This window comes from Oculina patagonica, chromosome 5, assembly GCF_052425735.1.
Source record: "Oculina patagonica isolate OP01 chromosome 5, crgOcupat, whole genome shotgun sequence".
Taxonomy (NCBI): Eukaryota; Metazoa; Cnidaria; class Anthozoa; order Scleractinia; family Oculinidae; genus Oculina; species Oculina patagonica.
The window spans coordinates 9,754,396-9,771,692 of record NC_135762.1 but is presented as its reverse complement, the minus strand read 5'-3'; the positions used below and the strand labels follow the sequence as shown (position 1 = coordinate 9,771,692).

At 38.5% G+C, this 17,297-nt stretch overlaps 4 protein-coding genes across 8 annotated transcripts in view; all 4 read left to right on the top strand.

Annotated features, from left to right (window-relative positions):
- The window catches only part of LOC144655424 (uncharacterized), a 223,723-nt gene that overhangs the window by 22,821 nt on the left and 183,605 nt on the right, over window positions 1-17,297 (top strand). The window lies entirely within an intron of this gene.
- LOC144655397 (uncharacterized) overlaps window positions 1-17,297 on the top strand; it is a 111,894-nt gene that overhangs the window by 51,214 nt on the left and 43,383 nt on the right. The gene's annotated exons all lie outside the window — the stretch shown is intronic.
- The window catches only part of LOC144655393 (uncharacterized), a 200,824-nt gene that overhangs the window by 166,650 nt on the left and 16,877 nt on the right, over window positions 1-17,297 (top strand). The gene's annotated exons all lie outside the window — the stretch shown is intronic.
- On the top strand, window positions 4,897-14,402 carry LOC144655410 (uncharacterized). The gene is made up of 2 exons (XM_078515672.1): window positions 4,897-4,958; window positions 11,762-14,402. Exon 2 carries the CDS (start codon window positions 11,801-11,803, stop codon window positions 12,806-12,808), a length of 1,008 nt encoding a protein of 335 aa, XP_078371798.1. The 5' UTR covers window positions 4,897-4,958; window positions 11,762-11,800; the 3' UTR covers window positions 12,809-14,402.

Below are 17,297 nucleotides of genomic sequence, written 5' to 3'. Positions count from 1 at the left end.
TTTGAATTTCGCGGAACGAATTCGCCTCTATTCTCTTCTTTTGTTTTTTATAAACTACTTTTGTTACTGCACAATTTTATCAGCAACGTTCTACTTGCCTAAATGGAAGTAAGACAGAGCCATAGAAGGCTACAGATGAAGAAAGAATTGTTAAAATCTGTTGCTGTTCTTTGCCGTGAATCGTGCGAAATTGATTGAAGTTATTTAGCAAAACAAGCCGGACTCTAGAAACGCTTTGAGGCAAGAACACAGCTTTTAGCCACAATGTGGCCCCAGCTGTTCAAAGGGTGGATAACGCTATCCAATGGATAAATCTCTATCCAGTGGACACGTCTTAACCAAACATACTACGCTATCCACCTGATAGTAATCAAATTTACTTGAATCTCAGTTTATATTTCTTGTCTTCCAAACTAATTGAGGTGGCATATTCAGAAGGTTAGACTCTCATTGTAGACGTAGTTAGATTGGCGTACACAAAAGATCGTTTACTTATCCTCTTCACATTATATATTGCTGATTTTCCCCCTTAATTTAGCGGAGAAGCCTTCTAATCTTGTTGGTTATACCTCGTATTAGTTCACCCTAGGCCGACTGGGAATGAATCATATTCGGTTCCCAGTAGGCAGTAGCATTTCATTTGATGTGTATATATCTGTTTCCTTAATTTTCCTCTGGGAGAATAGGGCCTATGATGTGTAAACGTGCTGTAAATATTTTTAAAAGTTACAGATAATGTTTTGGAGGGTTTTGTGTGCAGCGCAGTAAATGTGAACATATTTACTGTTAAGAGCATTAGTTTTGAATTTTGTGCATTGCGGACGCGGAGCAAGTTTATTATATCCATACAGTGTGGTCGTGGTGTATGTATATAAATGGGTCGAGTGATTTTGACTTCTACATCCTAATTTAAAAGCAATAATTTAAAGTATTCATATAGTGTGCAACTTAAAATCGCATGACTAATTCACGGGGTAATCCCCAAAGACCACTGAATGGTGTAAAAAATGCGCTGCATCCAGAATACATGGAATTTAAAACTACACTCTTTTTTATATAAGAATCTAGTTTATAAGAATATTTTAAGAATATTTTAAGAATAAACCCGAGGCTGAGATTTTGAAAAGAAGCGCCCAACCGGTATTCTGGGAGGCCATGGGTTCGATTCCCGTCGGGGACTCAGATTTTTTTCTTTGTCCCACGCTCGTGTCATGTAGAATAATTTCTTTACTATTTATCACCGAGCTTAAAATCTTCCATCTTTATTATTTACTAATATAGTTTTGAGTTGAAAAATTGTAAATACAATACAATTTACCGTTTACCTATGTTATTAGTTGGAACAAAATCAGGTGTTTTCATTTCCGTCACTTGATCTCTGTAAGGAATGCTTTGTTTAAAGCCAAAACGGCCAGGCTGTAACAAAAAGCAATGGTACATGTGCACAATGTAACACGATACAGATCTGGACACCAAACACTTGTAATTGATTACCCAATACTTGCTAAAACGGAAATGTCAAACGGTATTTTCTAAGAATGTTCATAAGAGTAATTTCAGCCTAAAATCGGCAGAAAAATTAGAATATTCAGCCTGGATTGGAAAAACTGTATTCTTATAAAAAAGAGTGTAATACAGGAAATACGTTCACAGTGCTTGCACTGTACTCAGAACGTTTGGTAGGTGGTGAACGATAATATTGGTGACCTTCGGATTGGTGTACGAGAACGAGTACGACTCGAATTTGAATCCAGTTACCTTCCCAGGGCTCTCAGTCCTCCCGTTTACAGACCAATTTGAAAGCATAAGCACTAGAATTGAAAAGTTGTAGTCATTCTCTGATCTACTAAAGCACTTTGTTGTTAATTAAGTAACAAAACCGCCAGCTACGCAGGCTATGCGCGATGAACTGAGGTCTAGCAGAATCAGTCCAAAACATATAAGGTTGAGTTGTTATTTCATTTGGCGATATTTCATGCGGGAAAAGAGGTTTGTAAGTTGTGACGCGAGAAAGTATCGTCAATCATTCTAAAACGTTACATTTAGTAGTTTGGTAATGATTTCCTAGGATAACTAACCGTAGTTAACAAGATTTAACTGACTTAATTGTGTTTCATATACAGACCGTTGTTCAGTATATAATTTCGATGGTTTCCGTACATAAAATATAATTTTGACCGCTTATATAGGCTGGTCCTTAGTATAAAACTTGTATTAAACAGTGACGCGATTAAACTAATGTTACGCGACACAGTGTTTGAAATGACATCTGAGTAAATAACATTTTCACTTTTCGCATTTAATTCTTTCCCATGTCGTGACTTCAGTGACAACCAAATAATTCCCTGCTGACGCCTGTAGTAGCTCTGTAGCCTGCAGATCACTGGCATAGTTAGTATCCAACCGGTGTTATTTACATTCGTGAAATATGCAATAACAAAGTTCTATTGTAACGACATGTATTATGGTCGTATAGTGTGATCGTCCGGGTGAGAGTTGAAAAGAACTGTTGTTGCAATTGGTGACTGATGTTTCGACAACGTTAACCTCAGCGGACGTCATCTTCAGAGTCAAGTGTCAGAGTAAAAATTTCGAAACTTCAGTCACCAACAACAGTTCTTTTGAGAACTACTGTCACCCGGACGATCACTCTATACGACCTACTGGTACTCCTGGGTTCAAACCAGCAATTAAATACTCGCTTATCGTTTTGATATAAACATACCAGCCAGTAAGCGACTAAATAGTCACTTTTTTTCTATTAAATTAAACAAAAACAAGCAATTACTACTGTGCAATTGTGCACAGAGTACTTAGCCTGCGTTGCAGACGAACAAACCCAGGTATAGTCCGTCTGCGAATCAGTGCACAAAAGCTTGTTCCGGCCCCCCACTTGTTACCAGGGTTTTCTATAATAGCCTCTGATTGGCTCTTGAATAAAGCCGTTCTTTCGTTTGCCGTGATTGGTCGAATGGATCTTGTGAAACCATAGTTTCGCTTTTGATGAATAACGGATACAAAATAAACTGGCGGCGATCACGGCAGATCGGTGGAAATTAGCGTTTGAAGCGGTGAAAAAGCAGGCGGTTCAAACTATCTGATATAAAAGGAAAACAACAATACCAACAAGAAAAATTCTCAACTGACAAGCAAAAAAGCCGTAGAAAAGTGTTTAATAATCTTCACTTGTCTTGTGCTAAAAGAATGTCACACAACGAAAATCCTTCATCCGCGACGAGAAGCAACACACCTTGCAACACTATAAACAGTCGGAACCGGGTTAATGCAAGTCGACATTTTCACGGAAAATTAAGAACCAGAGCAAACATCAGTCGAGAACTCAAAAATATCTTGCAAATATGAACGGATCCGAGACTAACCGCAATAGTAATTACGTATGACAAATTTAAAACAGGGGTGTCAAAATATACAAACGGGAAACTGTGCAGACCTATGACCTCCACACATTTGCCGACACATTTGCTATTATAAAGCGACAGTCTTACGACTCTACTAAATTTAAAACGCCTCCAAATAATACAGCTGACTTCTTATAGTGCCCTTTCCAAACACGTGAGGGGGGGGGGGGGGGGGGTCACAAGTGAGAAGCGAAATAAATTGGATGACCAAATCCAATACAGAATGGCCGATGTATTAATTATATGACACGGTATCTGGTATTCATCGAATGTGTAACTATGGTTTCACGAGATCCACTCGACCAATTACGGCGCACGAAAGAACGGCCCTATTCAAGAGCCAATCAGACCGAGGTTATTATAGAAAACCCTGGTAACACGCGGGTGGCCGGAACAAGCTTTTGTGCACTGATTCGCAGACGCACTATACCGGGGTTTTGTTCGTCTGCAACGCAGGCTACAGAGTACTCTATGCGATATGTTTCAAAATCGACCCAAGACTGGCCCGTATCAAAAAGCCAGGGATATCCCGTATCTCCGCTTAACCCCAGAATTCCTAAACAAGTTTTGAAACCCGAAAAATGAGACACCTGAACAGTCCGGAAAATCCTCGAAAGAGCTAATTGTTCACTCCTTCAGGAGCACCTAACGAGAAAATTTAGCTAAAAGTCTTGGAATGCCGTTGTATGTTTGTGTTAACTAACACAGTTAAGTCTTTTCGGGTTTTCTAGCTGAATATTAAAGTGGCAAAAACTTTTATTGAACAAAATCTCGTTTCCCGAATTTGTGAGCTGTTGTTACCTTTCCGAAAATCGTAGCTGGCGTTTTTCCACAAACAAAACAACATTTCAGGCCCTTCCACACTTACCTGGGTAAATTTGAAAACGTATCTTTTTTCCTCCGGATAGGCCAACCGTCCACACTAAAACGGCGTTTATGGTCACCGGAAACGGAGCTTTCCAAAAACGCTCTTCAAAGTGGGTACGGTTTTTAAATTTACGTACCCGGGTTAATGTGGACGGAAAACATTTTACGCGGCGTTTTCAAATTTCTCCTTTTTCAGATTAACCCGCGTCATTGTAGACGGGGCCTAACACAGTTAAATGTTTTCGGATTTTCTAGCTAAATATTAAAGTGGCAGAAATTTTTATGAAAAAAAAATAGTTTCCCGAATTTGCGGGCTGTTGTTACCTTTCCGAAAATCGCAGCTAGCGCTTTTCCATAAACAAAACAACAATCAGTTTACCTCTCCAAAACCAACATTTTTTTTTATTTCCTATGTTGCAAACGTTCGAGCAGACATTTCACTAACGAAAATCCGAGGGAATAACAGGCCTTCCGAACAGATATCCACCGAAATGATCCGGTGTGTGCCTCTGACTCTTTGGGTGCTCCGGCGTTCCCGCGCTCCGACGTTCCACCATTCCTGGCCAGCGTTACTGTGGTTACCGGACTGCGGGGAATGGGCTCCAGTGTAAACACAGTTATGGCGGCTTACATGTGATTTATTGTCGAAGGCATTTTCGCTGTTTTATAAAGGTAAGAGAGTATACTACAATGCTGTGTTCACATCTGGCTAAGCTGTAGAATGCAGGATTACATTTATGCGTCTTACTTAATACGAATACAGGGCTTAGCTTGAAATAACCACTGGTCAGTCAGCAGTGAGTCAGGACAGTGTTCGAACACTTTGTCGCTGTTTTCTAAAGGTAATAGAGTCTGTTAGAATGTTTTCTGTATTTGAACCTCAGTTTTAAAGTACAAGGAGATGGATTTATAAAGTATCACTTAAATACAGGAAGACAGTTTTTCGTCGCACTTAATAAGAACAGGATGATTGCAATCTAACAATTGACTTTGTTCTGAATGTTTTGACATCACTGTGAGATTATGCGTTTCTTATGCACCTATCAATGTTAAGCCCGGGGGAGAGGTTGGGCCCCAGGGGGGTACTCCGGCTTGTAAATGACGGGGATGATCGAATGGAGGCAAAACTCAGGACCCAAAAAAATCCGTTAGTCTCCCGACATTACCCAAAAAAATCCAGGGACCAATCTCGTTCCCAGAGCCTGCGTTCCCCTTGACCAGCGGTCAGGAAACTCAACGGCTCTGGACGAATCCAAACCGGAACCAAGAAATCCTGGTTCCGGTTTGTTTCTGCGCGTGCGCCGGAGATTGTATTCTCACAATGACTCTATTGCACACGCTCCACATTCCAGAGACAAAAAATGGCTCTTGCAACGATTACTAGCAGTAGGATTTTGTTGAAAATTTCAGCAAAAATTACTGTTACAGCTTTAGCTCGCGTAAAGCCCCAGTAAAGTCAAAATCAGCAAGGTAGTTCTTCTTAATGCATATTTAATTTTAAAATGTTCAACCACTGAATAATTAAAACATGTTAAAAAGTCATTCAACTGTTAATTCATTCACCAGAGACTAGACATGTCTGCGGTTTTATGCAAATTCATATCGTGTCATGTAATTGTAATTAGTGCTGTTTTGGGATCATTCTCTGTTGTTAAACATTGTTATACATTAAACATGCTTATTTAAGTGAAAAAGAATTGCTCCGAGACTGTTGATGTCATTTCCAAACAGAAATACATCCAAAAACTGCACATATTACGATTGCGTGCACAATCTTGATTTGCATAAAGCACAGACCTTCAATTCCCCAGGGGCCAGGGCAACCATCCCGACGCACGTTCAAATTTTGGCGCGTTACAGATCGACCAATCAGAAGTGTTTTCATTGTTTCAACGAGCTCTGAGGTCGATAATGTGGTGAAACGAACACGTTTTTCAACAACCAATCAGATTCAGACGCCTTTGTGGCAGCTTTTCAGAATAGCCCAGAGGTCCCGATCCCTGGCGCAGACCAGAAGGATCGCGGCCTCTGGGGTCGAGATTGTCCATGGACCAAAAATAACCCCCCAAAAAATCCCTTGTCAAATTACCCCTAAATTGCCAGGAGGGGCAATAATATAACACAAAGAAAACCATAAAAATGTGAACGCTCGTGTTTGTTTACTCATCATAGTACATAAATACACCAAGGCCGAGCCAAGGCACTTTAGTTCGTTTTAAATACCCAAAAAATCCCCTATTTAAATCAAGTCACCCAAAAAAATACTTGCCAAATTTTCCAACCCCAAAAAAATCCCGGAATCGAAAATCTCAAACCCAAAAAAATCCTTTGATCATCCTCGTCATTTACAAGCCGGAGTACCCCCCTGGGAGTTGGGCATGGGGTGGGGATTTTTACATTTTCTCTAAAAAAAGGCAAATTCCCCACCCCAGGACAAAATAATTGGTCAAAAAGCCCCACCTGGGAGCAAGAGAAGGTGGTCAGATGTCCTTCAAATCTTGTTGCAGGGTTTCACATACGACCAAAATCCCTACCCTGGGGACATCACGTACGGTCAAAATCCCTACCCTGGGGACCGACCTCACGATCAAATTCCCGTGGTTAGCCCGACCTCCCCCCATTGGGCTTAACATTGATAGGTGCATTATGTACATTTGAACTTATATTTGTAAATATCCTTATTTAAATTTTTTAGAGTTTTTAACTTTTTAACATCATTTTATTTATATTTTTTATTGTAAAGCGCCATGAGCAATTAGTGGATTTTGGCGCTATAAAAATACTTTTTATTATTATTATTATTATTGTAAGAAGTTCAAGAAAATGGGGGTACTGAATTCGTTGCGGAGATTGGATGCCCAAAAGACCACCCTAAATCTGAAAAATCGGACGTTGTTACTGAATATGGCTGCAGTGTCTGTTTGTCCAAAAAATACTGCAAATAAATCCCTGAAATGTAATTTCCTCTGTCAGATATTGTTCATGTGAATTTGCTAATCAAATCCATTCAACTGATAATGTTCATTAATGTAGAGTTTAATAAATCTGCGAGTCAGCGAGCCAGCGAGACATACAAGCCACGGTGCAAGCCATGCGAGCCACTCAAGGCTGCTTTTTACATCTGTTATGCCACACTGGCCAAGATATCCAAAATTTTAAAGGTATATCACTGTATGATATTGTTGCCCCACCCAACAAATAAAAGCTAACCGCAAGCGAACAGGTGCAGAACTAACCACAAGCAAAATGAAGTGGAGCTATCTGCAAGCAAACCTGACAATCCAGCCCATAATTCCAACTCGAAAATTTAATTTGACATCTAAGACCAATCAAAGAAAGAGGTTTGCAAAGCGAGGTGAGCTGGTATTTTTATGATTTTATTAGTCATGGCTCACACGGCTCACCATCTCGCAGATTATGCAGACCCCTCAAAGTAAATCTAATCATTAAGCGATCACATTTGCACTCGCTTAACATCCGCAGGATGGCAGAATTTGATGGTACATGGACAGAAAAACTGATTTTTTAACTTCCCACATTGAGTTTTTGTTCATATTTTTACAATCTGTTGAGATTTGTAAGAGAAAGTTGTCCATCAAAAACATGTGGGGTCACCGACCATAAAAGAGTGATCTGCGAGCAAGTTACCGTTATGATTTGATTTAGCACCTGGGGCGCTTATTTACTTTTGGCACCTCAAGGAAGGGCGCTTATTCGAGAAAGGGCGCCTAATAGTATTCAATTTTTTGAGAAACAACCATATGTTCAAACAAAACTTCAATAGACTTTTAAATAACCTACGATTGTCAATCATGTGTAGCACAAAATATTTGGTAGGATGTCTAAACATGTTAAACTTGAAACCCTTACCCTATACCAAACCATGTTCAGGTGATTTTGCAACCCTATACTAGACTATACTAGACACTAGACACTGAAAATCCCTACCCTATCCCAGACTTGCATTTTTTAGAACTGTATCACTATCAATGTTTTAATGGAAAACCATCCGTCAACAACAATGCCACAATGATTTTATTTACGTTCAGGAAAGCCTCTTTCTCTTCTGAGTTTCTATTCCTATTCTGGACTTTAAAATTCGTCATACCACTGATCAGTTTTTTAGCAAATGCTACTCTTTTCTAGACCAAAACTCGCTGATTTCTATACCCTATCCCAGACTAAACTGCTTGAAAACCATACCCTTCACAGCGGCACATACCTATATAGCTTATATATGGGAGTGCCCCCCAGGCATCAGGCAATGTTTACTGTAAGTGTGTGAAAGTTGTATCAGACGTTTGCAGGCACGATTAGCGTGCATGTGACAGAGTTATAGCGTATAAATTGGCCCTAGAATGCTCAAGCCATCAATGACCTTCACTACTTCTGATATTTGAAACATTTTTTGCAGCTCACTTAAAAATATAATGATACATTTCCTGCTGTCGGCCAATTACATTACCAGTATTTTTTAGTTACGTAGAAAGGCAGGCTAAAGGCTACGGCAAGTCTGTCATAAAATTATTCCAAAGAGGCTGAGCTCTGTCTTTTCATTTTACTTGTGCACAACGCCTCTGTTATTTCAAATGTGCCAAAACTTTTATGCACAAAATCTTCTTAATTTAATCATGGGTGCCAATGATAAAAAATGATAATTATTGTCACATTATATTTTGATGTATGTCCTCCTTATAGCCCCTTTTATAACATGCCGTGGAAGTAGATAGCCTTGCAAACATATTTCTTACTTCACATGAATGCAAATCCTTCTTGTTATAATTAGGTGTGTTTCTTACATTCATTTCAAATTGAAGCCAGACTCAGTACATGTATATGATAATTTTGTTAATTTTTTTTTTATCACTGATCACTTATTTTGAAAACTAAAATAAGCCATGGTGTGAAATCTAAATCAAGGAGACATCTACCTTTTCGATCAGTTATGTAGCAGCTTTCCAAGGCTTAATTTGTTTTGGCTCTAGAGGTCACTGTTTCTGTTGTTTGCTCTTATGTTTCCTAGGCCAATGTGTAAGAGCTTATGAGAGCTGCTGCATGACTTATTTTATTCTTATTTTATACTTTCTTAGTATACTGTTAGTTATTTCTAATCCAGAGCTTGATATAATTAACAATTATTCCATGAGCCAGGTGTACCTGCGTTGGATAAAAGTTAATTTACATTTTCTCAGTATCACTTGCTATATAAGGAAGGGAGAAGGAACAGTTATCTTACAAGAATAAGCATGCGCTCCCAATTCGTTTGAATAGTATCCCCTCCGTCAGACACGGCAGAGAAAGTGGATGACATGGGCATACAAAATAAAAACTAATGTTATTATTTCCTGGGATTCTTAAAAAAAATGGCCTTTTGCCCTTTGAAATGAAAATCTCATCATGAAGAATGACTCTCAGTTTACTTCGTCTTTTCATCTTAAACATCTTCGCCTCTTTGCCGTAAACGTGAAAATTCCCTCAGTTGTCTTCAAACTTGGAGAACGTATTTTACATAATATGTTAGAATTTGATTTTTGGTTACGGAAAACAAAACTTAAACTCACAATTTGTTAACTAAACAAACCTTCTTTTCAAGTTTCGCACACAAGTTTCACACAGGATTTTTGAAATTTTGAGAGTGGGTGGAGATGACTGACTACCGTTAAAACTCAAACTTGTGTCTAGTTTAGGCTATTTCCTCTGAAGATCGTGTGTGATTAATAACTGCTGTAATATTGTATGAACAGTGTACTTAGGGTGTAACTGCACATTTTTGTGACTATATCAAGCAACCTTACCCTGTGTCAGGCATAGAGCCTGCCCACCCTTCCCCCCCCCCCCCCCCCCCCACTTCCCCCACAGACACACTTGCGTGTACTCTTCACACAAACAGATTTCACAGGGTTTCTAGTGTGTTAGGAGTTGACAGTACCTCGAACTTCTTAAATTACAGACATATCAACAAAGTGTTTCACGTAACTGATTACAGTCGTGCCAAGAGAAGCGTACCCCCCAGGAGTACATTAATGAATTGTTCATTTGAAAATTGAACCCGTCAGTCGATTCAATAATGCATTCACATTGAAAAGGCGCAGATCATTATTCAAATCAAAAGTAGACTTCTGATAGCCATTCCCCCTTATGGCATTTCAAAATATATAATTTCAAAAATTTAAAATATTGAAATACTCTGAAAGTTTATGATTATCTCGGCGCGTACATGCAACTGTCGCGAGCCTACAAATAAAAACGACCAAACGAGGTTGTTCCGCGCTTGGCTCCTATCCTTTCGCTGGTAGGTTTGTTATTTTTGCTGTATATTGATTTATTGTAGAAAAGTAAGCCTTGTAAAAGTGCCTACAACTTAGTTGTGAACGCTTGTTGGGTCTGAGAAACTTTTCGCTTATGTCATTTGTCTTAGTTCATCCTCGAAACTTTAAGCGCAAATAACGAACTTTAACTTTTTCACCTAGGACACTGGACTTTTGCTGCTTGCAAATATTTTAAAGACAGTTAGTCTGCATAGATTGATAGTTAAATATTGTCGGCTCAGGCACGTAGGGCCAGCTGTGGTACCGCAGTTTGAAACGTGTTGTTAGAGAGATTCACCCTGGGTTGGTTTTTCGTTGAACAGTCCGTTACACAGCGGATACAAAGATCAATGTAACGTCGTCCCGCGCACGCTTATACCCAACTTTCGCGCTTGCTCGTAGTTTCCACTTTTGAACTCTCTAACGAGAATGACAGGCTTTCTGAGTGCAGACTAGCATATTTTTCTTATCGATCTGTGTCGAGAATTATTTTCTTAGTGAGCTCACTAAACTATTGTCTAAGATTGTAACAGGCTTTTATTTATAGTCTTCGTAAACTCCTTACGTGAAATTTGTATCCATAGAACTGTATATGTTACTTTGTTATTTTTATACATTTTAAACGGCTTGATTTATTCCCAGAAAATGGGACTTTCCAAAAAGTGTGTCAAACTTGACACAATTTTAAAAGAACATGACTCGACGAAAGTGCTTGCGTCAACGGAAAAAACACTGTTATGGTCCAATCAAGAACATTGTTTACGAAGAATCGGCGAAGAAGAAGCACCAAGATTTGCTCCGAGGAAAAATACAAACATCTATGGCTTCACCGTTTTATCTCGAAATGAGAGAATTATCGAGGCTAAAAAATGCGAGTTTCCATTTTTAACCAATATTTTGGTTTCACAAAATATTACATAACTATTACTCGAACACTTTTAACAATTCCCAAAATTAGATCTGATCTTTACAACAAAAATAATATCTTCCCAAATTATAGTTTCAAGCGAACCAATTTTACATTAAACATTATTGAATCGACTATTGGGTTCAATTTTCAAATAATCGATTCATTAATGTACTCTTGGGGGTACGCTTCTCTTGGCACGACTGTAAAGACAATAAACTAAGGGCAAACCTGATGCACATTTCTGTTGTCATTTTTAGGAGATACGTAGAAGCAAAGTTAACAAGCCTGCCAACAAGATGCCTCGTAAGGATGTCAAGTATGACGCGCCTGCTAGCCAAGGAGAAAATGTTACTCGACATAAGGCGATAACAAACAAAGCACATGAGTGCAATCATTGTGGTCGGCTCTTTAGCAACTCATCGACATGCAAGCAACATGAACGAACACATACAGGTGTGAAGCCGTATACATGCAAGCATTGCAAAAAGTGCTTTAGCAGTCCATCACATTGCAAGAAACATGAACGAACACACGCTGGAGTGAAGCCGTTTACATGTAAGCATTGTAATAAGTGCTTTAGTGATTCATCAAATTGCAAGAAACATGAACGAACACATACGGGAGTAAAGCCGTATTCATGTAAGCATTGTAATAAGTGCTTTTACAAATCGTCAGATTGCAAGAACCATGAACGAATACATACAGGAGAGAAGCCGTTTACATGCAAACATTGTAATAAGTGCTTTAACCAGTCATCAGCTTGCAAGACGCATGAGAGACGACATACAGGAGTGAAGCCGTATACATGCAAGCATTGTAATAAGTGCTTTAGTGATTCATCAAATTGCAAGAGGCATGAGCGAACACATACAGGCGTTAAGCGGTATTTATGCAAGCATTGTAATAAGTGCTTTAGCGATGGTTGGGCTTACAAGCGACATGAACAAACACATACAGGAATGAAGCTGTATGCATGTAAGCATTGTAATAAGTGCTTTAGCCAATTATCAGGTTGCAAGATACATGAACGAACACATACAGGAGAGAAGCCGTATACATGCAAGCATTGTAATAAGTGTTTTAACAATTCATCGGCCTGCAAGAAACATGAACGAACGCATACAGGAGTAAAGCCGTATACATGCAAGTACTGTAATAGATGCTTTAACCAGTCTTCCAACTGCAAGACCCATGAAAAGCGACATGAGCGAGAAATTGATAGCCTCGCCTGTTGGATTTGTCAAGAGGAATTTAGCAGTAAGGCATGTATCGTCCAACATTACGCAGACCATATGAGAATATAAAAACGAAGCGATAAAAGCAAAGTTTAGTTATTTTTAAAGTTCATTTCTAGATTCTAAGTTTTCCTCTGTTCTTTTTCTAATAGTTTGAATTGTTTTTGATACGTTCATCACTACGTTATTCAGACAAACGATTCAGATCAGTTCTTAAAGATTGAAGATTGATTTTCTTTCTTCAAGCGACAAAAATTAACATTCATGTTCGCAAAAGAAACTAGCAATTATTTGGTGTCGGCAAAAAGGAAACGTTTGTATGTTATCTGCTTTGATTAAACACAATTTAACTTTCTTTTAACCTGACACTGTTTCTCTGCAAACTTTAAAATCAAGCAGTGAAAACGTTGCCAGCTTTGAATTACGTTATCTACTGGGCATCAAATTCGGTTTTCTTTAAAAGTACTGTAAGCATTTACAAGGGAAAGGTCTTGTGCTTTCTCTGCGTAGAGAAGTTGTATTTTCATTGCCGAATTTTAAAAATATTTAGACAATGATTACAGTAAGGACTAAAAATTTCGCGTTAAGAAGTATTTCAAGTTGATCGAATCTTATGGAAGGGAGTGTACTCTTGTCAGGGTGCTGTTAGACAGAAAGACAGGAAAAATCTTAGTACAGCACTTTGTTAGTACTCGTCCTGCGTCTTGTTCTGTTATTAAGCAGTAACACAATGAGAGACTTACAAAGATCAGTTGAACTTTCCATCTTTAATCCTTTTTTTCATGGTTGGTAATACCTAGTAGTTCACCTTTTGTTGACATTGGAATGGGAATCGTATTTGGTATTCGGTGGTATTTAAATGAAAGAACTCTACTGTTTAATTTTCTGTCTTATTATTATGTAATGTTGTGTTGTCCATTACCTATTACACTAAATACAATAAGTACAGAGCTTTTACAAAAATGTTTTCAAACTACATGAAGATCATTTAAATTTCTCGTAGTAAAGGTAGTTAAGAAAACTAGAAGAGTTTTAAGCTTTGGCCATTACCTCGATAGTGGTCTTGTTTTGCAATGTGGTTTCTCTTGTATCTAAACCGAGATACACGTGGTTTCTGCCCTGAAGTATATTCAATTTCTTTGTACGTTCATTTAGGACCAAGCGCTACTGAAAAGTTTACTTGATTTCTATAGCTAGGATTAGAATGCGTGGTTATCAGCAAGTACAAGGTCGTCTGCTTTGAATCACGCAACTAAGTTAAGTTTTTTACATAGAGTTCTTATTTCACATTGCGTTATTTGTTACAGCGAATGTGACCTGTCACCTGATAAAGCTCTTCGTTGGTAACGTTATATGTTTAAGATTATACCTGAAAGAAATCACCGAGAATTCCTTTAGTTTTAGTTTATTCTTAACACTTGGGAGAATGATTTTGACTTGAAGCAAACATTTTCTTTAAAGTGGTCAAAGATTGGTAAAAACTGTCAGACGGTTTTCTGACAAAGAAAGGGAATGGATTTCTTTCTTGAATGGTAATAGCGGTACGGCCTGTATCACTATAAATTGACGATTAATAACGAAACAGCGTCACTATACGCATGTAGCAGTTTGGTTTTGTTTCTTCAAGATTTGTGTTGTAATAAATGTTGTAATTTGTAGTAATAAATGCCTGTTAAATGTCTGTCATTGTATGAGTTATAAATGAATATTTGCATGTTTCACCCTCCCCCAGTGACTTGTACGAAACACAAAATGATCAACAATCAGAATGAGGGGAAAAACGAAATTTATTCTCATTCTACAGTAAGTAAGCACTGGTCTCTGTTTGTTGCCATTTAGCCAACTGTACAACCTGCAAAAATAACATCTTATTTACTAGTAGTAATTGGAAATTAGGGGAGTGCGTTCGGTAGGGTGGAGTGATATGAGGGAGGGGGGGGGGGGGTGTGCAGGGAAAGCTGGAGGCAAGGAGTGGAAAGTGTGATATTATGTTTTCATATTCTCTTGATATTTGAGGTCTGTCCATGTAAAAAATGTAAGACATTGCTCAAGCTGATGAAACCTGATCTGCTTGTATCAACCCATCTTTCTAAAGCATAAGACAAGAATAAAGCCTTTTGATTGTGCCAAGCGAAGTGGCTAAAGGTCTTTAATGAATCCAAATAGAGTACATTATATATCTAGTAGATTCTCTGGAAAATGTTTGTATCAGTAGTTATTTGTAACATTTACTTTTAAACTGAAATGTAGCCATTCCAAACATTTTAATACCAGTCTATTAGGAACAGTTTTTGAGTTATTTTTTCAAAAATAGCTCTTAGTCGGCGTGATGTTGTAGTCAGTGGGTGGCTCAGTCAGCGAAGTATGTTTGTTTGTCACACCAATCAGATTTCAGGTACTATCGGAACCAATCAAATTGTAGTTTATAAAGGGGAAGCAATCTGACACAGCTGTAGTCAGCAATTTCGTTCGAAATTTTTAGATTAGAAGGAGGCGGAATCGGTGAGTTGTGATTTAACCCTGGATTAAAAACGTTTTTCGTAACGCTCGCCTGCTTACAACGCACACGCCGTGAGCAAAAGGCCCAACACTAACTTGTTATTCGTCTTATTGGAGCGTACGTTTGGAGAGGCCAGCGTTCCTTACCGTAGTAAAAATAACATATAACATTTGCACAAAGCAGATTTGAAGAATAATGTTGTCATTACTTTTGCCATCCGCTTTGCGGAGTTCGTTGGGAAATTGAAAAGTTTGTTATGAAGTTGCCAAATAGGTTGCGCGCGAGTTTGTGAATCAAATTGTAAGCTTCGATACAAAGTTCCCAACTTAGGCCCGAAATTAATAAAACCTTCTATAAATCGGCTTTGCTACGCTAAACTGTTGGAAACAAATGTCATAAAAATAAAAAACTTTTATGTTCAGCGAGCCGTAAACATGTTGTCTCGAACAAATTAGTCTGTCGCGTCGCGTCGGCTTCGATTAAAATCAATTTTACATATGGGTAAACCATCCAGTTTCATCCGGTTTACAAACGCAAAAGACTTGAAATTGAAGAAGACAGTGAAGATTATGCCTCACAGAAATCGTTAAATACTGTATGTGTTTTCATACAAAAAAGTTAAAATTTGACCAAATTTCTAACTGCATAAAATTTATTTATCGACAAATCACTTGCGTGATCGCTGATGCGAAACGTTGTCTTGCACTTCAAGCTACTTCAACTTTCCTTGACAAGCTCTAAAATCTTCGAGTTCAGAAATCGCCATGACTTTCGAGCAACATGTCTTGTTTCTCCTCAACTACCAAAACTTCGACCGTTCAGTCGGGCCGTAGTTGGGAACTTATCGAAGTTCGCAATTTGATTCGCAAACTCGCAACTTTATAACAAAGTTTCCAATTTCCCAACAAACTTCGCAAAGCGGGCGGCCAAAGTAAACTGAAATCAACTGTAAAACATCTCGTTCAAACATTTAATGAACCGGTACATTTATTAACTTTGCTGTTAAAAGAAACTACGATCGATAGCAATCAAAGGCTCTTCGAGCAACCTCATGGTAATTCGATGAAGTGCCGACCTTCGCATTTTTTTCCAAAGAAATAAGCGTCCAATAATGTAACGCAATTTCACTTTATTACTAGCGTTCAATACTAACGTGACACGAGATGACGTGACACGAAACAAAAACTTGCTGTGGATGTCGTGTTAACTAAAACACGTCACACGGCAAGCGCAATAATACTTTTTATAATTTAAGCGTAAAGCCTGGGCCAAACGAGGATGAGAGTTGATGAGAGTTCAAACTCTCACTCTCGTTTGGCATGTAACTGTCATGCACTCTCATCGACTCTTGTGCGCTCTCATGCACTCTCATCGACTTTGAACGTGTTCAAAATTTTCATGAGACTCAATGAGAGTTTTCTCTCGTTTGGCCCGAGTTGACGATAGTTGATGAGAGTTGACGAAAACTCTCATGAGAGTCAACTCTCATCAACTCTCATCCTCGTTTGGCCCGGGCTTATAGCTGCCATCAATAATGTCACAATCTCACTTAGTTAGCCTTTGAATGTTTTCTTGCGTCAATGGGTCATTGATAGGTTTTTATCAAATAAGCGTTCAAACATGTCACTTTAGTTTGCCTTTGAATGTTTAATTTTTCCATGGAAGTTGCGGCATTGATGGTCCGTGCTCTCAGGTTTCGTAGCGCGATTTCTATTTTTTCACCACAAAATATTTTAGTGTAACCTTTGATCCTTAGGACCAGTTAATCACATTGCGAAAAGGTAAGCAAAGACCGCTTGGACGTGTAGAAATATTTACGAATACTCTGTGGTCTGTATGTGTGAAGTATTTATTTTTGTGTAAGTCAGGTGTTTGGCTCGGAGCGAGTACAAGTTGTACAATACCCAGAACATGTTGAATATTTTTTTTTTGAGTTTTATTTTAGGAATCGAAACGTAAATTGCAAGCACAACAACAATGTGTCAAGGCACGGGATATATGTCAACGCGCCAGAGGGAATAACTTGTGCAGTTAGATTGCTCTGTTTATATTTCGAAA